This window comes from Numenius arquata, chromosome 8, assembly GCF_964106895.1.
Source record: "Numenius arquata chromosome 8, bNumArq3.hap1.1, whole genome shotgun sequence".
NCBI lineage: Eukaryota > Metazoa > Chordata > Aves > Charadriiformes > Scolopacidae > Numenius > Numenius arquata.
The window spans coordinates 12,953,689-12,975,313 of NC_133583.1; the positions used below are offsets into that span (position 1 = coordinate 12,953,689).

General features: G+C 42.3%; 1 protein-coding gene across 1 annotated transcript in view; it reads left to right on the top strand.

The window, feature by feature from the left end:
• The window catches only part of KBTBD12 (kelch repeat and BTB domain containing 12), a 34,055-nt gene extending 18,801 nt beyond the window's left edge, over positions 1–15,254 (top strand). Inside the window, exon 5 of the mRNA XM_074152204.1 lies at positions 12,525–15,254. Within this exon, the coding sequence (XP_074008305.1) occupies positions 12,525–12,694 (170 nt within the window). The 3' untranslated portion in view covers positions 12,695–15,254. The remainder of the gene's footprint in view (positions 1–12,524) is intronic.
• The last annotated feature ends 6,371 nt before the right edge of the window (positions 15,255–21,625 follow it).

The following is a 21,625-nucleotide window of genomic DNA, read 5'->3' on the forward strand; positions in this document are numbered from 1 at the left end:
TCGTGTCATCTCTGATGGAAGTTCTGTGACCTCAGAGCAATTATGGTTCTGATACATCACTGGGTTTCCATAGCAAACACTGTGCCATCATATTTGTCTCTTTCTCAGCAGTATTAGGAAAAAGCCTAAAGTTAGTGGGTACAAATTTAAAAGGCCGATCATTTGCACTGGCAAATGAAGCAATTTCATTCAAGATGACTAACAGATTAGTATGAGGTTTTCTGAATAAGGTAGCTTCAGAGCCATAAAAACACTCTCTGTACAATACCACCACGTTCTGTCACTGAGTCATGTATAAAGAGTGGTAGTACCGGGAGAGGCTGAAAGTCCCCCTGTGGATTTCAAGACGGCCATCTTTTGTACATTTGTATAATGCCAGCTCAATGGGATCCTGACTCCTGACTGTATTATTGCAATCTATATAATTATGTACAGAACTCCCCTGCACTAAAAGTGTTATTTAGATTGGAAAACAAGAAGTCAGAGTTAGAAAATGCCAGTTTTGCAGTTACCTGTGCAACCTGAATTCTGGCCCCCTAGGCGTGCATTTTGTATACCAGCAAAAAAATAGCATGTGATTGTGTTGTTAGAGGTTGTAATGATGTCTATTAACAAGGGAGCCAAAATAAGATTCTCACTGTCAGCTGTAAATCAGATGTATAGGAATGTTTGAGGAGTTGAAAGGAAGCTGTGCCTTAAAGTCAGGCTTCTTAATGTGACTTTCAAGTTATTAAAGAAAAAGGGCTTTCTAAATCTTCATAATAATAACACCACCTTCTAGTTACCATCATCAAGAAAAAGATGGATGGAGTCCATATGCTGAACCTGAAGAGGTTATCTAGCTGGCCTCTCTCCCTGGCCCTGTCTTCTCTGTGTGCTGGAAAGAGCACTTGCCTGATCTTCTCTTCAAGGGTGAAGGGTTGAGAGAGCATTATTACTGTCACATGGGAACTTGGAGAGGGTGGCTTGACTCTGCTCTTTCAGAATTACAGCTGCTCAGCAGCTTCAAGATATTCATGGAACAGCATGTGCTGCTTCTGCTTTAGTAGCAGATAGGGTTATTTTAGAATGTGCTTGTTTGGTTTTAGTCTTTTGGGTTTCTTGGCATGTCGCTTCATTTTTTTTGTGAGGGATGCAACCAAGAGAGGATATTCCAATTTTACAAAACATTGTAATTTAGTTTCAACCAAGTGGAGATTTTGGAACAAGCTGGAGGCACAGCTGTAGTCTCTGGGTTTTCCGCCTGCTGAGCGCTAAAGGGCTGCTGTGAACATTCAAGAATGAGTGCTTCTCAAAAAAAAAAAAAAAGAAAAAAAGAAAATAAGCCCAAAGCAGTGCTGCAATGGAAAGTCTTAACTAATGTATACAAGGGGCTGAAACCAACTCCCTGTATACTACAGATCTGTCCCTAACTCCCCATGCTCAACCTGCCTTTCCATTTGCTTAAACCCACTCTTGATCCAGCAGTGTGAAAGTTGACACACTAAGGGCATTGTTGCATCTTAATTTTACTCGTATGTGCCATGCTCTGTATGCTTTTCTGCATGAGTATTGACTTAAATGGATAATTAGAGCCCAGAGATGCCGTACACAAACACAAAGCTGAAAAGCAGCTGTCAACTGCTCAAAGGGCCTTAAATTTGGATGAAAAGACAAGTACTGCTCAGCTACTATCTCTTCAGAGTCCCATGTGATGCTTGAAGTACTGTGATGGCAGAATTCCCGTCCCATATATATTGCCTCTCACAAATCTTTGTCTGCTTGAAGGAGGGCAAGTGGCGCAGCCCTAACAGCATCCCCAGGAGCAGAGGAAGAGAAATTGCAGCTACTTAGAGTCTCCAGAGGGAAGCCAGCTTGGCCAGCTGAGTAGCAATGCAGAGCACGGTCTCTCTAAAGGATGAGTGGACTCCAAAGTGTGTCCAAGCTTCATCAAGAGAAGGCTTCCTCTGAACTGCAAGGAATGCTGTTCAGTGTCGAGCTGTTGGTAAACACAGCTTGTAGGACTTCCCCTGCTGAGGCTCCCTCAAGTTAGAAGCTTGCTCAATGCCTGGCCGTGAAAGGGGTAAGGGGATTAATTCAGCTGAAGTTTAGACACTTATGTGGAGTGCATACGCTAAGACCTTAGTGACCCCAGGCTCCCTGCAGCATATGGAGAAGCACTTTCAGAGGGAGACTCAGGTCCTTTGTGCTTTACATCTGCTCTGAAAGACAGAAGGCAGTTCAGAACACTGAGGACCTCTCTTGTCTCTTAATGCTCTGTGTTTCGATCAGGATACAAAAGATTCTAACCTGGCTTACCTAAGGCAAGCACATCAGGAGCTTGCTGTCTATGGGTAGATGTTACAAACCACTCTGAAACCCCTGTGCTGTATCACTAGCTGACAAATGTTGAATGTTCTTAGGATCATAAGTATGCCCAAAAAACCAAACTTCTGCTTGTTTTAATGTGTTTCCTCCTTAGCAGGACTTGCAAAATTTCATCTGTTAGTAGTTTATACAAATTAGCTCATTTTCTGCTAAAACTATTATGGCAAATAGGATCCGTTAATCTGCTTGTCTGACACTCGGCTCCAGCTCATGGAGCCTCGTGCCGTGAGTGTTGCCTGTTATTTTTCAGCAATACTATAGCATTCATCAAGACATTCAGAAATTTTTAAAATGCTTGGTTTTGTCCATTAGTTTATAGTTCTGCACAGAGTGAAAACATTAGCCGTAGTATGAATACTCAGAAGGACTCAATGCGCAGTAGCCAGCCAGCTCTCTGCTAATTGTTAAAATATGTTGCCGCATTTACTGCTGTAACTATGGTCTTTAAACCAGCCTTTGCAGCCGGAGTGTGTAATGTTCTTGTTGACATGTTTTATTTCCTTCGCCTTTACATAGAACTAAAACCTGCCACCTGCGCAGGCTGACAGCGATTAGCGTTAGCCCGTGCACGGCAGAAGCAGCCTCATTAGTGTCTCTCACCGAAGGAGCTGGTAAGCAGCTCTTCAGGTATGCAGCATTACACGCTTGTAAAATGCCTGCCAAATTGGGTTCCCTTTCTTTTTGACTGCTTCCGAGTATTTTAAATATTTTTTTTCCTGGTGAAAATAATGAAGGCAAGGGTGCCTGCCTGTTGGCTGGGGCTGTGTCACCTGCTGTCACTGCCAGCTTGCGGAGGCACATGTTTGTTGACTTTGCATTGTTGCTGCACAAATACAGATCTCGTAGCCTGTTTCTGGGGGCTGGGGATTGTAACTTTAGTTTCAGACTATAGATGTTGGTCCAACTGCCTGTCTGACAGATTTGAATTAATAAATCCAAATCCAGAGTTGATTTTTTTTTTTAACTTGATGATTTTGATTAGAATGCCATCTTTACTGTACACCCATGTGACATCAGCTGATGTGAAAGTAAAGGGACAACCACTTAAATGCAAATAACAAAAGGTTTAACAGGTCTGCTATTAGCAGCACATATCACTTAAGAGCTCTTATGCTTTTATCTGCTAGTGGCACTTCTGTGGAAATGTCTTTCTCTGAACTGGCAGTTTAGCCATTTCCCTCCGATGTAGTTTACAGCAGAGAAGATAAATGTACTGCCTCCCTACTATACACGCTGAAAAATCCTGTAATGTGTTTAGCATCCTGTGTGGGACCAGAGCTGTTCAACCCAGTTCTGGTAATTACTTACTGATAGCAAGTAGAATTAATTTTTCACTTAAGCGGTGTTACAGTCAGAGGAAGAGGAAAGGGAAGAAATATCTATGAACTTGCAATGCAAGAATCTCAATTTTGTGTTTGCAGCTGTTAGCCAAGATAGGTGACGCTGAGTCCTACTAGCTGTGTAATTCTGATTCTACTAAAAATCTATCTATACACTTACCCCAGATTCATTTTCTGGCGTCTTCTTCCTCATTTACATAAATGGCAATCCATACATTGGTATAGAAGCGGCGCTGCTTCGGGCACCACAGAACCGTGTAGTAATTACTGTATTCCAGCTGAGCTAATGAGTTTGTATCTCCACGCCGTCCTCTCCTGACAGTGGACTAGCTTAATAGTTATTTATTTTGACTAATCTCCCATAAAGGCTGTTCCCCCTAGTCTCCTCCATTATGTGATTTAGACGGGGAATCATTCTAGTGCTTGTTTTTTATTATAGTGGTTATGGAACATTACTGGAATCAAATTAAATTTAGACATATTAAGGAGTCTGGCACAGTAAATACTGCACTTGTGAAGTTTGGGGGTTGAAGGATTGGAACAAAACCTGTTTCTCCAGCACCTTCCCATGTTCCCAGCTAAATAAAGCAGAGGGGCAAACCCCGGGCTGCCTATCTGCAGCACTGTTTGTTTCCCTTGGTTAGAATTTACCGGGCAGAGATGAATAATTGAAGTCCTCCTGCCCACAGTTGTTACCATTTGAATACATATTCCCACCGACGGAGGGGATTCAGGCTCCCTGCATTTCGCTCGGCATAGAAATGTGCCAGCGGCCGCCCGCCCTGCCGCAGGCACTGCCACGTTGCTGCAGCCTCCATGCTGAGTCCATCCCGAAAAACACTGCTCGACCATTCGCCTCATTCTCCCCCTGGCACTGGTGTGAGCTGGGAGAGATCCCCCGGGCTCACTGCCTTCCCAGGGAGGGCTGCCCCTGTCCCCCCAGCTCGTTAGCTAGAAACTTGCTGTCCTAAATAAGGCCAGTTCAGGTCAGGGGAATTGTTGGGGAGCAGCACCTGCTCACTTCAGATCTAAGTGGGACCCAGTATCTGACAGCACAGTGTTAGTAATTCAGTCAGGCTTCTTACTGAGGCTCACTTATAGTTCATAAAGGGTTAATGAATGATTAATAGATATTTTAATGCATTTTAATTAATTGCTGAAGAGGTCAATAGGTTGTTTAGAAACATGGCTTGAAGCCATGTATGACATCTTCTATTGTGTTCATAACTGGCTGTTATGCATACAGTCTAAACATGCTTTATATCCTCTATTAATAATGTATTAACCCATTGTAAGGCATTTAGAAACAGTATCTCAGGTTGGTCTGAGACCAGTAATTCTTATTCTGATCTTGCAGTTTTTACTCTCATGAATGGTGCACTGACTTCAACAGCACTGATCCTGCTGCCCCTGCAATCTGTGATCCTGTTGTCACCTGCAGCACAAGCAGGGCCAGCGCCGGTAAGATTGTGTCTGAAAAGGCCTGGCCTATGAATAACAGGCAGAATCTGGAAAGATTTTAGAAGCTGGAGTAGCTGGATCAATCCCAAGAAAAACACTTTAAGTAACTGAATTAGAAGGTTCTTCCTGTAGACCATCCCATTACGTATATATATATAAAAATATTTTTTTTAATTTTAATATATATAGATTTGTGAGTGAATGGGTAGATCATGAAACTATGGTCCTGAAGAATTACACAGCAGAGCAAGAGGATAGAGGTCCTGTCTATGACAGCAAGTATCTTACCTTACTCCACGCAGGTGCTCTGAAAACAGTAAGCTGCCACAGTCGTAAATTCAAGCCCCAACCTGCCTCCCAGCTTTCGCTGTGTCTGGTGGGATACGCTGCCTTGATACTGAACATCACGAAGGCTGGCCAGCATGTTAAACAGCCAAGCCAAGTTCCCTCTCCTGTGTATTATCTGCCTGCTTCTGCCCACAGGCATAGATGATGGATGTACTTGACCCCACCAGGGGTGTTCGCTGTGTTACGCCAGCAAGGCCGGTAGAGTTAGGGGGCAGCTCACATACGCAAATGGGATTGAAGGCCACAGACTTGATGAACTTATTCTTTTTCCTACTGCAAATGAGGAGCCAGGACATCTGGTGGTAATGATCTAAATGCACTTTTATCCCATTGCAACATAAACGTGAATTCCCAAGTCACCTAAATCCACATCATGTAATTATGAAAGCAGCTATTAGTGGCGAGGAGGCTAAGTAGCAGAGGCTAGTCCCATATGTTTAAAATCATTCTCTGGTACAGATAATGGCATGCAAAACTGGGTACAAACAAGCAGTGGAGGTTGAACTGCTTCAAGGCAGCTCCGGGGTGGCTGCTAGGTGACAAGAACTGGGGAAGCCAGCGAAAGGAACACCTGAGTAAACATTCTGGGGACTGTTGGGGAACTGGCAAGCACCTTGTGATGTTCAAGTGCTATTTTCCACAGAAGGCGCAGAGCAGACAGGTAACAGTTTAACCACCACAGGTCTGGTGTCTTTTTTTTTTTTTTTTTTAATGTATGTATATAATCTGATTTATGGCAAAGGAAGATAGAGCACATTAGGAAACTTCAGACTGGAAAGGAAAAGTTGTTGTGACAACCTGAGATCCTACATCAGCAGGAGCTCAGGCAAGCGGCCTGTGTGAGGATGTCCCGGGACACAGAGCTCGTGGGCAAGGACAGACATGACACGGAGACTATCCCCCACCACACAGCGCGGTTCTGTGCTGGGGAACCTGGCGCTGCTCTGGATAAACTTACTTAGCTACTGCTAGCCATATAACAGTGTATAAATATGTATGAAGCTATGCAGCAATGAGTAGGCAGGTGAGCTTGTCTGAAACTTTGGGTATCTCTGCCTGGCACTGATGCAGAGGCATCATGGCTTGTGACTTGGCACATGTTCTCACTATCTCCATAACTCTTTTTCCTCATGCATAATGGAGGTAATAAAGGTAATGGAGAGACTCATTCTAGATGTCATCTCCAAACAAGTTGAAGAGCAGGGGGTTATTGGAAGTGGGCAACACGGGTTTACCAAGGGTAAATCATGTTTGACCAATCTGATAGCTTTCTACGATGCTATAACTGGTTGGCTGGATGAGGGGAGGGCAGCAGATGTCATCTACCTTGACTTCAGCAAGGCTTTTGACACAGTCTCCCATAGCATCCTCATTGGGAAACTAAGGAAGTGTGGGCTGGATGAGGGGACAGTGAGGTGGATTGAGAACTGGCTGTGTGACAGGACCCAAAGGGTAATGATTAATGGAGCCAGTTCAAGCTGGAGGCCTGTAACCAGTGGTGTCCTCCAGGGGTCAATACTTGGTCCAGTCCTGTTCAACATATTCATCAGCGACCTGGACGAGGGGACCGAGTGTATCCTCAACAAGTTTGCTGATGATACTGAACTGGGAGGGGTGGCTGACACCCCGGAGGGCTGTGCTGCCATCCAGCGAGACCTGGACAGGCTGGAGAGCTGGGCAAGGAAGAACCTCATGAGGTTCAAGAGGGAAAAGTGTAGGGTCCTGCACCTGGGGAAGAAGAATGTTAGGCACCAATACAGGTTAGGTGTGGACCTGCTGGAGTCAAGTTCTGAAGAGAAAGATCTGGGGGTCCTGGTAGACAGCAAAATGACAATGAGCAAGCAGTGTGCTCTTGTGGCCAGGAAGGCCAATGGAATCCTGGGCTGCATAGGGAAGAGTGTGGCTAGTAGGTCGAGGGAAGTCATTCTCCCCCTCTACTCTGCACTGGTGAGGCCACAACTGGAATACTGCATCCAGTTCTGGGCTCCCCAATTCAAGAGGGATAGGGAACTACTGGAAAGAGTCCAGCGAAGGGCAACGAGGATGATTCAAGGATTGGAGCATCTCCCTTACGAAGAAAGGCTGAGAGAGCTGGGGCTCTTTAGCCTGGAGAAGAGAAGGCTGAGGGGAGACCTTATCAATGCTTATAAGTATCTGAAGGGTGGGTTGAAGGAGGAGGGAGCCAGACTCTTTTCAGTGGTTTCCAGTGACAGGACGAGGGGCAACGGGCACAAGCTGGAACATAGGAGGTTCCACTCAAATATGAGAAGAAAATTCTTCACAGTGAGAGTGCCAGAGCCCTGGAACAGGCTGCCCAGGGAGGGTGTGGAGTCCCCTTCTCTGGAGATTTTCAAGACCCGCCTGGATGCAATCCTGAGTAACATGCTCTGACATGCTCTGGGCAATCCTGCTTCAGCAGGGGAGTTGGACTAGATGATCTTTATGGTCCCTTCCAACTCTAAAAATTCAGTGAAATTCAGTGAAATAAAATGCAGGCAAATATACCAGCCGATGTCAATGGGCTTCTATAAGAAATAGTGGAATATTGACCACATTTTGGCAAACTTGTCAGAGGTTTAACTGCAGTGAACTAAAACTCAGCATGAATTTTTCAGTTCAATGCTCTGGACACTAAACAGGCTATAGTAGAGTGGATTTATTTGTATTGGCTTACAAACATAATAGCTGCATGGTTAATAGTCCTGGATGACCTATAGATTTCCTACCTGTTAAGCGTGTTGCGTAATTCTTCTACATCTGCCTCACTTTAACCCGCCCCACTCAGAACCTAAGAATTGTATCTGAATGTTCAGTTCCAAATAGGAAAGAGAAAGCAAGGTCAAAAAGACCAAAAGTGATAATAAATACTATAGTCACATGAAAAGTTGTTCCTTCCCCCAACCTCCAAATCACAAATGGAATGCAGTTAAACAAAAAAAAAAAAAAAAGTAGATCAAATATTTATGTTGCCTGCAGTCATATTGGGGGTCTTTCCAAGAATGGTTCATCCTGATTTATGGTCAGTCATGATTCAAATGACATGAGAAAACTTACAACATGAAATGAGTATCTGGGGAGCGAATCATATTTGAAAATAAATATTTAAAAGAGAAAACGTGATTGTGTATATGGAGTGCAGGCAACTACGGCAAGTTAATATTTTGCTTGTGTTTTCTGCACATTCAAAGAAAAATTTCATATGAAAAATGGTGGGAAGGTTCTTTGTTTACAGACCAGAATATAAAAGAGAATTTAAAGATTAGACTCATTTTACTTTCACACTGTTATGTTTGCATATATGAAATATGATTTTAGCATTTATAAATTAAACATTTTCAGGTATAACTCAAATTCTTTCACTGGGAAAAGATGGGTTTGTAGGCTCAGTGTTAGCCTTCGGTTTGCACTCGTATGTCAAAAAGGCATAACCATACCAAAAGGGCTCTGACTTTCTTTTAACATACCACAATTTCTCATGGGGATAAATTTATGTTGGAATTAATGCTCCCTATGCTGGTTTAGCCTTTTCCTTTCCTGAATAAGAATAAACCATAGTGCTATAAAAACTGTTTTACTACTTGATAAGGATCTGCATTAGGGTTAGGTTTGTACTACCTGAATAATTCTAATATAAAGTGGTTTAACTCCTATGCAGAAAAACATAGTGCAAAGAAAGTTTCTTAAAACTTCTCATGGTTAAACAAGAATGGGCAGAAAAATACTGCCTCATTTTGTAGAAAAAAATGAAAGCATTTGGAAAGGAGTTAAATCCTTTCATTAGGTAAGGTGGTTGTCTGGTAAGTGATGCAGAATAATGCCATGTATGACAGGGAGTTCTGTGGGGTGGCTTTTTAAGCAGGTAATCTGTGTAACACAGCCAGGTGTTTTTTTTGTAGATGTCATATTATTCTCCTGTAAGCAAAATTGGCAGCTAAGATATTGCCTTTAAAGAAAAATTGCAATTAAATAAGGTGCAAATAAATGAGGCAGAATCTGGAATTATTTCCACCTTCAGGCTTAAAACTGTTTATTTGGATTAAAGCTCAAATCCAACTTTACAGCCTGGAATCAAAGGTGCTATTCTCTTTGAAAAACATTACCTTTTCTATTGTCCTAACCAAGAAAAAAAAGAAAACCTTAACAATTGAGGTGTTTTAACTCATTTCTTTTAAAAAGAAAGGGGGAGGGATGTATTTTTTTTTCTGAAGTATGACTGTATTTTGAGCAGTGCTTTTCCTCGCATGAACTTTCTCATCCAAAGGGTGCTGCTTCCTTTCATATTAAACAAGATAAGACTAGAGAAATGATGGCTTCCCTTATTCCAACAACATACTCTTTTTATCTCCCAAGGGTTAAGAGTTAACTAACACTCCGTGTGCTGGAAAGCAGAATCTGTAGAGTGGAACAAAACCCGTTACAACATCCCACAGAAAAGGGAAACAAGGGACACGAAAGGTTGTGAGTCACCAGGGTCAGGAAAAAACACAGCAAGGCTTGTAAGGAAGGGTTGCTGAATCTGCCTTTGATGTTTTAATTATGATTTTTTTTTCTGAAGTGTTGCAATTACCCACAGAATGTCTCAGTTCCAGTGTTTGATTTTTTTTCCTCTGATTGTCTCATTTTTGTCATCATCCATGCCAAAGAAAATCCAGGCATAAAAATTTATTGCATAAAGGAGATGATCTAATAATAAATACAGGGACTGGAGCCTCCCATGTCACAGCTTAGGTCTGTTTGTGTCTCCGTCTTTGCCTCTCAGGAAAAACCTGATCACTCTCGCAGGGTCATACAGAAATGAGCTCTTTGCTGGTACTGGGACGCGTTATTTGTTTGCAGTTTGTCAGTCATGCCTTCCCTTGTCACATGTTACTGGGGTTTTTAGCGGTTTGCTGTCTTCTCTCTTGGATGGGTGCAGCTTTCCCACATATTATTATTATTTTCCTTTAATACCCAGGTTCACTAAGCTAACCACTATGACTATTGTTTTACCTTCTGTGAACAGCAGAAAAGAACGGAACAAGGATTATTCAGATAGGCAAAACCCTGAAATCTGACCCAAATTTTCACAGAATCACAGAATGATATGGGGTTGGAAGGAACCTCTGGAGATCATCTAGTCCAACAAAGCAAGCTCCTAGAGACCTATGAAAGTCTCATTGGTCTGGGTTTGGACAAACAAAAATTATGCCACAATTAATTGTGACACAACTGAGGGGAAAATGAGTATGGGCTGTGGACTGGGGGGTGGAAACACTACTGCACTCCTTTATCAGGTGAGAAAGGGGGCAGAGATGGTGAATGGTTGGTGAGCAGTTTCCTTAGATAAACGTGACAGAAATGTGCAGAAATTTCCATAAAGCTGAGACATCCACAACTCCTGCATGAGCAGAACCTGCAGTAAAACAGAACTGCCCCGAATCAGCTCAGATGGGAAACCGATCCTGGGAGGGGAAGAAGTCGTGTTTCCATCTGACCCTCCCACATCCTGAAACTACTTTCAGAGGAGCCTGAGGGGTATTTTAAATCCCCTGGCACTATGTCATCATAACACAACGCCAATTTTGCATGGAACCAAAACCATGACAGCACTATCTTGGGTGTACTAAACCCCCAGGATTGCTGTCCTCTGGAGGAATGTGTGGTCTGTTTCCAACGTGACAAACAACATATGCCTCTAGATGCTCTTCTCTGTCTCACTCTTTTCCCCTTCTTCAGTCCTTTGCTGTTGGTTCCACAGAAGGGCAGTGTCCAAACGATGACATGCACTCGATAGATGTGAAGGATAGAGTCGTTTGTTCTTGGTTGGTTTTGATGTTGTTTGTTTTGTGTTCTGTTTTTTTTTAAAAAAACAAACAAACAAACAAACAAAAAAAAACAAACCAAAAAAAAGCTTTCTAGAAGATTCAGCTGAGTGGGAACCTCAGTCTGGACCCTGTAAAGTTTAGCCTGTCACCAGTCTTTTAAGACTCAATAAAACAATGTTGAGTATTCAATGTTTCTTGCTATGATGGTACTTATTCTGCTACCTGTGAAGTGTCCGTGCTAGGAAATCTCTTGAGACCTGGCTTCTAATACATCTCACCAGTAATTCATCAGAAGGAAGCTGACAGTAAAGCATGTGCGTGTCCTCAGCTCAAAGTAAGAAAAGTTTAGACAGAGGTTACTTGCTGTGAGAAAGCAACTTTAAGATGAAAAGAAAAAGTGAGCAGAAATGAAAGACACTTTATTTTCAGGAGAGAATTTGGCTTTGAGTAACAATTGCTGGAGAGTTCAGGACTTTTGTGTTCTTATAAGAATTTTAATATAGCACTGCTGGTTGACAACTGTGAACTATGGTTCTCTGCTGCATGGTGATTCTTTTATTATTTTTTGTTAGTCTCAGTAAAAAGCTTCCTGTCTTGAGCTTGGCTGTGATTTAATGGCATTCTTCTAACCTGACTTTTCATGACAAATTCCTCAGCACTTCAGAACAGCTAAAGTACTTTTAAAGCCCTGGAGGTTTCTTTCTGTCTTTATTTCTCCCCAAATCACAGGATGTCCAGACTTCGCACCCAAGTAAAGCCATAGTTTTGGAGTGCCGCCAGGAGCCTGAGAACTACATTTTAGTGGGGGCAAAGAAAAGACAACATACTGCATGTAGGCATGCTCATTAACAATAGGCGATACTCTGTCTCTAAAAGATGAACATTTTACAATTGATTGCACAATGAAACGCCACCTGCACACTTGTACCAAGATGGAGCACTTCATGCTTTTGTCCCTGCAGCTGCACCTGCAGGGGAGCCCAGAGCGTGCGGGCTGAATACACCATGCAGATCTCCATCTGCGCTACTTCATTTGCTGCATGTTGACAACTCGCATGTTCTTCCAACAGCGTAGCTGTTAGTACCACAAAAATTACCTTTTCACTGCCACCTTACAGAAGGGTCATAATAACAACTGCACAAACCTCTTTGATCCTGTTTAACTTGACTGCTGGTGCCTGCTGTTGCTGCTTCTGTTTTTCAGCTCGTCACGAAGTTATCACCAAAGAGATCCTCGAGCTGGATACGTGGGAGAACCAGTGGAACGTGGTGGCCATCAATGTCCTCATGCATGACAGCTACGATGTTTGCCTTGTTGCTAGGCTGAACCCGCGGGATCTTATCCCTCCTCCCCCAGATTTAGTGGACCAATAGAAGTTCAGTGACTCTCAGTGCTTCCAGATTCTGCAGAAAATGAAGAATTTGGAGAGACAAATGCTGCATTGGCTCTGGATGACAGCTGAGTCCTGCAGAGAGGAGCCAGCAACACATGCTTAAGGACAGAATTGCCTTTGAGCTGTGCTTCTCATATGATGCTTAATTTGCTCATACTGGTACTCTGGACTTCTGTGACTGAAAGTCGAGGTTGCCCAGCCTTTGTGTGTGGCTCTTCATCTTCCATCTGGCTGTTCAAGCTCCAGTGTTGGGTGCAGCCTGGGCTTGTGGTACCCTTTGGCTCGCAGGCACAGTGGCAGCCCAGGGCTCATTTCACAGCAGAGCATGACATATGAAGGAAAGCTTTAGCCAAGGAAATCCCTCCTTTGCTCTTCATCCCACCTGGGTCTACTAAGCTACCAAGGAGGCTAAGAAATATATTGTCAGCTGATGAAAACCAGTCCAGCTGTACCAAAGAGCCAGACTGTACCTGACTGATGCAGGAGCAGAGGGAAAACAGAGAAGAGCCTTTGTTTGTTTTAAACGAAAAGACATTAGCCAAGGTTCATTAGCCAAGCACACCAGCTACTGTAAACATTATCTAACCCACAGGACAGTCAAGAGATCCTGTCTTTGCCGACGGAGATGAGCCTGTGCTAGTAGAAAGCTAGTCTTTTGGCAACAAGTCACAAGTGACTCTTCCAGCAGGGTTAGTAGCAACCTGTACCAAAGACAAGAAGAAACCTAAATTTTCACGTAGATCATACCTGTTACAAGGTCTGCTGTGACCAGAACCTTAAAGCTCAGTTAGAAAACTCTCTTCCTTTGAAAGATGGAGAAGTGGATGTAAATTAAAAAGTAATAAATGAGACCAGTATTATCTGCATATCAGCTCTGCAGCTACAGGAAAAGGATAGATGTGCTAAACAATAAATGTTTATATGACAGTAGCTGGGTTTATAGAAGTAGATTTAATGAAGGAGCATAAAGTAAATTGTCTACCATCAGAATTGGCTATAATCACAGATAAGAGGGGTAATTCAAACAGTGCTTCTTAAGGCAGTATTAGCCTTTACTGGACTTGAAGACAGTAGGTTAGAGAGAAAATTGTTACCAATACTGCTATCCCATTTGAATTAACAGTAACTATGGTAATTCAATTGGTAATTGAACTTCATCAGTTCTCTGGTGCCTACATTGTAGCAGTATCTGTCTGTCACTGCCTGGGCAGTACAGACAAGAGAAGTGGAAATCTCAGTTGTGCTCTTGGGCCAAAAATGCAAATGATAGTATGCTGCAAGGTAGAGTAAATGTCAGGGGCAAACACTAAGAGTAAACTATGATATAGTACAAGAATGATCACTGTCAGCAAGAAGTTGCTTTTGATGGCTATGAAAGCAACAACAAAACTGGAAGGAAATAATTGGCAAAGAAATGAGGGATTCCATCAGGTAGTTCATCCGTAGTTACTTGCAGGATTTGCACTTCAGAGCATCTTCATTTTCTTTTTCAATTGTGTTTTAGGCTGCAAAAATCCCAGCTTTTTTTTTTTTTTTTGCCTGCAATGCTTACGGCAGAGGAGATGGAGAGGATGACCCCAAAAACCCTTTCCCAATTCTGACTTTTCTGATTCATGAACTATTCTCTAAAATATCCAGTGGGAATATTAAGCGGTCATATAAAAACAATTAGCAGGAAGGTCATTAAAGTTTACCTGATAACTATAGTAGGACACTGAGGACTGCTCAGACAATAAGGGAGTTGGTGGAAGGGAAACTAAGGAAAACATGTCAAAAAGGAGTACATCTGTGAGTCTTACAGCTAATCTCTTGTCTCCCTTTATGTTTCCCAAGCAGAATAAGTGTCACAGCGTAAACACATATTCTCATGTTTGTATCGTTTCTGTATCACTCAGTCATTCGTTTTTTCTTTCCATTGCTCATATGTAGGTCATCATCTGTGTAGAAGAGAGTTGTGACAAGCATGAATGTCAGTGGTACAAATCAGTGACCAGTTCCTAGAGTCTTAACCACTCTGGTTACTAAATGCCCTTGCAAGTATAAGATCACGGAGGCCAACTGAGCTTTAATATGTTTTTAAAGAAAATCAGTAGAAAGTTTTTCCAAGTAACCATCCAATATTGGAAACTCTTTTTCTAACTTTAGTTGTTTCTGCAAAGTAAAGGGAATCTTGTTCTAATTTCTCTACAGAGCTCTCAAGGCAGCTGGAAGCAATGGTCTTGAGCATCAGTTAAGTGTTTCCTTGTGAAACTCCAAATTCTGCAACTGTATCTACTGATTTTGCTTCTTTGGCCTTTTTTGTTTTAAGGAAGAATGTTTTAAAGGATTTTTTTGTCTTCGGTCTCTGCTCTGTGGTCTATTCCTGACAATTCAAATCCTCCTGAGGTTTAAAGCCTGAGTTAATCTACTGGATTTCACTCTCTGAAAGTCTACTTGGAATATCTGAAGGGGAGAAGGGGGACTTTTTGAGGCTTTCATTAGTTCTATTCAAATGTGTATGTGGAACACAGCTGAGACTCCTCTATTAAACTTTTATTCCAGTCGTGATCTGGCCTTTTCTTTCTCACTACGCATGTTTTGATTTTTAGGCTGATATTTAATGAGCTGGATGGAAAGAAAGTATGTACTCTGAGAAGGTCTGTCTTGACAACCAAGGAGAGTAATTCTGTATGTTTTATATACTGGCCTTGCCAACAGCTAGCTCGGGCTGTACTGGGCAGTTAACAGGTTTTTCTTCGTGCTTCACTGGCAAGTGACCTGCCCTCGCAGGCACCGAGCATCGCATTCCCTGCTGCCCACAGGGTCCGACTGTTAGCAGGGACTCTTGTGTGTCTGTGTCGCTCCGATTCTGCCCACGTCTGAATGTCTAGCACTACATATCCAGCAGAGAATTGTTTTCTTCTGGATTAAATATCTAAAATGGGGGCACTACCTTCTTAATTTTCTGTGGGCCCCATGTAGTTCATGGTTTGCCCTTGGGGCGATGACAATTTCTAAACCAATACTTGCAAATGAAAGCTTGACTGAGGAAGGAAGGAAGGAAGAAGGGGAAAGCATGCTTATTGAGAGCTATAGATCTCAGCCAAAATCCTTCTGAGAGTATATGAATACTGCCTGTCTGATATGTCTGTCTGTGGGTAGTCTCACATTGCTGGGAAAATCCTTAAGAGTCTTAATTTCTTCTATTTCAAATCCTGATGCAAAAGGAAAAAAACCAACAATCCAAAACCCCCCTGACAGAATATGCATTCTCCAAGCTTGGGAATTTCACTGAAATAATAGTTTACTTCAGCCCCTTTCCATCTGAGCAGTAGTTAGCTGAGCGTTTAATCAAGGCTGTCTTAACATCATCCATAATTCTAAAATGCAAACAAAGCAGTGCTGGCAAGCTACCGACTATTTAAATGAATGGGGGATTATTAAGCAAAGGCATACACTTCAGTTTCACTTGAATTGCTGAAGTACATCACTAGTTGCCAAATATGAAGAAAAATGTTGGAGAGGTAGCCGGTCATGTGGCACACAGGGAGTAAAGCAAAAAATTAAATGCTATAAAAAGCTAATTGAAGCTCTCCGTTTTTATCCCCAGCTAATGTTTTATTTTGACATTGTCCGTGTATAACTGATTTCATAAGGATCCCTGTAGATCCCTCATCTCTGTTTTCATACATGCAGTCATAGGAACTGCCCACCTATGTAAATCATCAGGTATCTGACTACCCACCCTCACATACCACGGCTGTGATTTGCCCGTGGCTCAGTCCCTGCCTGCGCCAGGCAAACACACACATACATTTTGTATGTGTGCAATATGGAAATTCATGGGGCAGTTTCTGTATTGTGCTCCAGCTGCATTGTGCCACTCAGGAAGCCTTGATTTGCCAACAGAAGATTGCCTTGGTGCACACACAGCTGTCAGATCCTCCACCAGCGCTCCCAAATATGCTCCAGGTAAGAGGCTGAGGGAGCATCAAAACCAGGAGACTGGCACCAGAAATGAGAGCTGCTCCCAGAATGTTACAACATGCAGTGGAGCCAAGTGGCTCCAGTGGAAAAATCCTCCCTATCTCTTCCTAGGGAAGGTTCATATCTAAAAGGACTTGGCCCTGAATCTTCATGTAATTTTTTTTCTTCTACTTCAAATGTGAGATCCTTGATCACCTGAAAAGCAATGAAAACAAATGCTAGAGTAATATATATTTTTTTTTAATGTTAAAAGATATTAATGAAGATCTATATTGTTTTTCTGCTGATCTGGAAGACAATAACATTCTTTTAATAAGCTGTTTACTTAGTGATTGCTCTCTTAGCTATAGTAATGGTCTTGTTCACAGGCTGCTCTTCTAATGGATTATGTAGCTCCTCTGAAAATTTATTTCATGAATCACAATGCTTTGAATCACCAGGTCAGAATTTCAGTTACTCTTTTGCAAATTTCTGTGGTTCTCCCTACAGCTTTTCAAGTGGACGCTAGCTTCAGCTTCAAAGAAAAGCTATTTCACCCCCAGTTGTGCTCAGCTGGAACTAGTACATTTGCAATTTACTATCATTTGACATGTAGAGGTTGAAAGCAAAAGAAATATTGGAAAATGGCTAAAATATACATAGAATATATGCGGAAGTACACTTTCCTCCTTTTCTTGGTGAATGTCTCCTTTGTGTTTACTGCCCTGCCTGGGCGTCTGATGGAATGATTTACTAATAACCTCTGATTGTAGCCACCGTGAAGGCCACGCTGGGGCTACGTGTTTGTGCTGCCAGAGCAGAGGGAGCCAGCGTGGTGCAGAGCTGTGGCTCCTGACAGCCTGGCCCACCTCGCCACAAGAAATCACCTTCAAACTAAAATGTATTTAAGTGTTCCAGGATGTATACTCCTATGTGTTTCATATACATATGTATAACATTATTTTTAGAAGTTCTTTACTGACAGCAGTAAGATCCTTTTCTTAACACATACCTGGCAACTCTGTCTTCTGCATAGCTCATCAAAGTACATAAAAAAAAAATGCTGGTCTTTAAATACATGGAACTATTCCAGGCTTCAAGTCAAAAAGAATCTTAAATTCCTTGCTGAGCTAAGGAACAACTGGGGAAATCTTTCAGCCTTTGCCTATGTCTCCTTCCTTCTCCAATTTTTTGCTGGCTTTAGTGCTCCCCTCAGAAGCTCAGAGTCCTCTTGAAACCTTTGTGCAAGCCTGTCTGTTTCTCTTCCCCTAACCCCATTTCTGCCCCAGCCTGCTTGCCTGACCAGCCCTTAAACAACTCCTTTTCCCCTTCAGTTCCCCAGAAGATGGGAAAAGCTACTCAGGGTGTTCACCAGGCTCCAGGCTTCTCAGAACCCTTTCGCTCCAGCGACAGATCAGCTTTGAAGGACAGAAGGAAGGTCATATCAGCTCCCTGGATTTGAGGACACTCATCTTTGAGCAGGTTCTAGCCCCAGTGCAAAATCTGCGGTTCAGTCTCATCGCAAATAAAACCTGCCTGCTCTGCAGTGTCGCTGGTCCTCTGGCTACGACCAGCGTTGAAAGGCAGGTGACCTGAATTCTACTTAGTCTTACCGCCCTCTCACCATGTGATGCTGGTAAGTTTGACATTAAATGCCTTGCATACTGTGCGTGCCATAGCTGTAATGATTGCAGGCACAAGCCATTATCATTATCTCTGATTCCTGAACACTGGTTGCTACAAAAACTGTCTGACGCACAGAGGGAGGCGTCTTCGTTACTGCATTATAGCTCACGTCTTAAAGCCAGATTTTCTCCTGCAGTTTCAGTCAGGCCAGGTTTCACTAAAGAACCTTGCCTCTAATTTATCAGGGTTTAGTGTTGGTATTTTTTCTCCACTTTGCCTTTTTCTAGTCATTCTTACAAGAATGCAAGTGACTTCACCAGCTTTTCTACAAAATGCATTATCCAAACTGGCCTCCTGAGGCTGCCGGCTTTTCATTATCAGGGTCGAAGAACAGCCGCTGAAGTGCCAGTCAGCTGCACTACTTTATTTTCTCATTCAGCAACTTCATAGTAGAGGAAATGTATTTCATCCGTACATACAGTAATGTGAGAGGAAACCACTTCCCACATACACAAATTCCTGACTCACTCCTTTTAAATGTGGCGGAAACAACTGCTGAATCCTAACATAAGAAGCTATGATACCCATTCAATAGGCTTTTCCAGGCTTTCCAGTATGAGGAGGAGGATCACAGGGAGACGTCTTGTAACTAGAGCCCACATTGGAAATTTGAACCTCTAGGCTTTGTTTCCAGTTCAATTACTCTATTTGCTAGTCTTGGGCATCTGGTCTCTGCTCCTAGGTTCACCCATGTGAAATATAGTAATACATCTCTACTTGTTTTGTGGGTTTGCCTTGCTGTGGTTTTAGAGGGGGTGGCTCACAGGTGTCTGTAATGTTATGTTGAGACCCACAGATCAAAAAGTGTTATGCAATGGTAGAATAATAGCATTATTGCGCTGCTGTCATCTCCCTAATTTTTGGTAACACAGTTGTCCACAGCATTCAGAAACTGAGCCTTCCTGAGAAATCAGAGACTGGATGTGTGCAGCTAGCAAGGGTATTTTGCTTATTCTGTCATAGAAAAGCAACAGGAGATACCTAATTGTGTAATATGTTAAGCAGAAGAAATGTAAGGCTTATTGCATGTGCCTTCATAGCCAGTCATACTTCTGCACAGGCAGCACTAATCTCAGCAAATTGAGAGGTCACTAATTGAGGCTAAATTTGAACAGTAGTAATTAGAAGAATGAGTGAGCTGTATTTTTCTCAAAGCAGATTTGATTTAATAAATTATGCTGGTTAGATAGCCATATTTGCTACACAGCAAAAAAGAGAAGGTGCTGCTTTACAAAAGTGTAGTAGATTTATGGGCAACTGAGACCTGAATTTAGATGATCTACCACAGCTTTGATAGGAAAGGTAAAACTCTCTGGGGATTCCCATAATGAACTTATGATGCATTTAACTAGCCATTAAAAGGCATTGCTGCATTCCAGGAATCGCCTACAGAATACGCATATGAGGGTTTTAGGATATTGCTAATATTTAAGATATTGTGGCATCTACTTGCTGCGTTACTGAATTGATACTAGGGATTGTGTTGCCTTTCCCACCAATGCACATGGGTAAATAATCTTAGTTGAACTGACAAGTAATTTATAGTACTTACTGACAGGTTATTGATAATACATAAGCCCTGAGATTCCAAAAATCTTTTAGGCTAGGACAAGTTTTTCAGGGTAGAGAATGTTTGTTACTAAGCAGACAGTGAGATATACTGGCATTTCCTTGCAGTTAAAAACCCCCAAGCAAACATCAAGATAAATAAATGCAGTTATTTGCAGGGTGGCACTGATCAGTAACTGCCTAATTGCTTTCTTTCCTTTTAATATGTTAGACTGAAAGCCTGTGTGCAACAGCTAGTTGGTAACCTTTTAAAAAAAGCAGTTCAAAGGGAGTTACACAACAAAATAAAAAAAATAGGACAAATCTTTCTCTCACACACACTATTGTAAGTCAAGTATAACTGTTTTTTAAGTCAGTGATGAAACAAAGGTGTGAGAAGATGCTCAGACCTAAGACCTACTACCTTATTCAGGGGGAGGCTCATGGTGTTAGGATTTCACCCTTCTGGTGAGGATGAAAAGGCAATGAAGTGAAAGATGAGATGTGAGAGACTGGTAACGGAGACCTACACCTTTCTTTCTAGCTATAAGGTCAGATATAGTGCAGGTCAAGAGCTGCTGAAAGTTACTCCCTGTAGATGGCTCTCTATTGACCACTGCTAAGCATGTTTCTATATGGCAATCCCGTATCTAGTGGACAGAGAATTAAAATGCTAAACAAACCCCACCCCAACAAAAAACTCCATTATCAGGGCTGGCCTCCCTGCTGGGACCCTGAATAGCAAGGTCAAGGTCTAAATAACCTGTAATATTCATGTTCCAGTCTCCAGATGATTCCTGTTAGCAGTGTTAAAGATACCAGGCAAGGGAATTTTGCACTAGTTTTGTTTACGTCTGTAAGAGGGAGAGACAGAACAAAGATTTAAGGGAAGTCAAGCCGTGGCAGTGGTGAAGAGAAGAGGAAGAATTCCTAAACCAGCCTTGTCTTTAAAACCGTTTCAGATGTGTCTGTTCCACCTGTTCTTCATTCTGCCCCTACTCTCAATTAATTCACCACAGCAATACCTCATTAAAAACAAAGGGAGCTGTTCTTTACTTAAGGTCAGTTCAAAGCCTACAGGAAGAAAGCCCATATTTAATCTAGGTCCCAAATGTCATATCAGACATTTCAGTGTCTGTCATGTGTGTATATTTTTCTACATGCCCCCAGAATGACAGGCCAGGTGCTCACACTGCTATCTCTGCAAGCTCTCTCTGAGATAAAGTGTTTGAATTCTACTCTTGATTACAATGACAGTCATCCAGCATAGGACAACCTCTACCTAACCATGTTCCCCAAAAAAACAGATACCCTTTGCGTTTCCTAGAAGGCAAACCAATAGAAGGACTGATCTTGCTAAGTACTATATGCAGAGGTGGTCATGACTACTCTAATGCATACAGAAAAAACAACATGCCTAAATCCATTGTCCTCTCAAATAGCCAAGATTAAAATTACAATGGTGAATATTGTACTCTGTGACAGTTGGGGACATGGACTCTATCTTCCTTTCTGCCTTTAAGAAGGATCAGAGCAAAGGACTCTACATGGATCATGTCCCACGGAACTGTACTAAGCCATGTGCTATTCACAGGACAGGTCTTTCCAGATTGCAGTGAAGTCTTATCTTCTGATTATAAGCTAGAACCTACAAAGGTTAAAGCGTTTTTAATATGCTTACTCTTTGCGGCATCCTTCAGTAATGATGCCTTTTAGGGTTGTGTTGCCCACT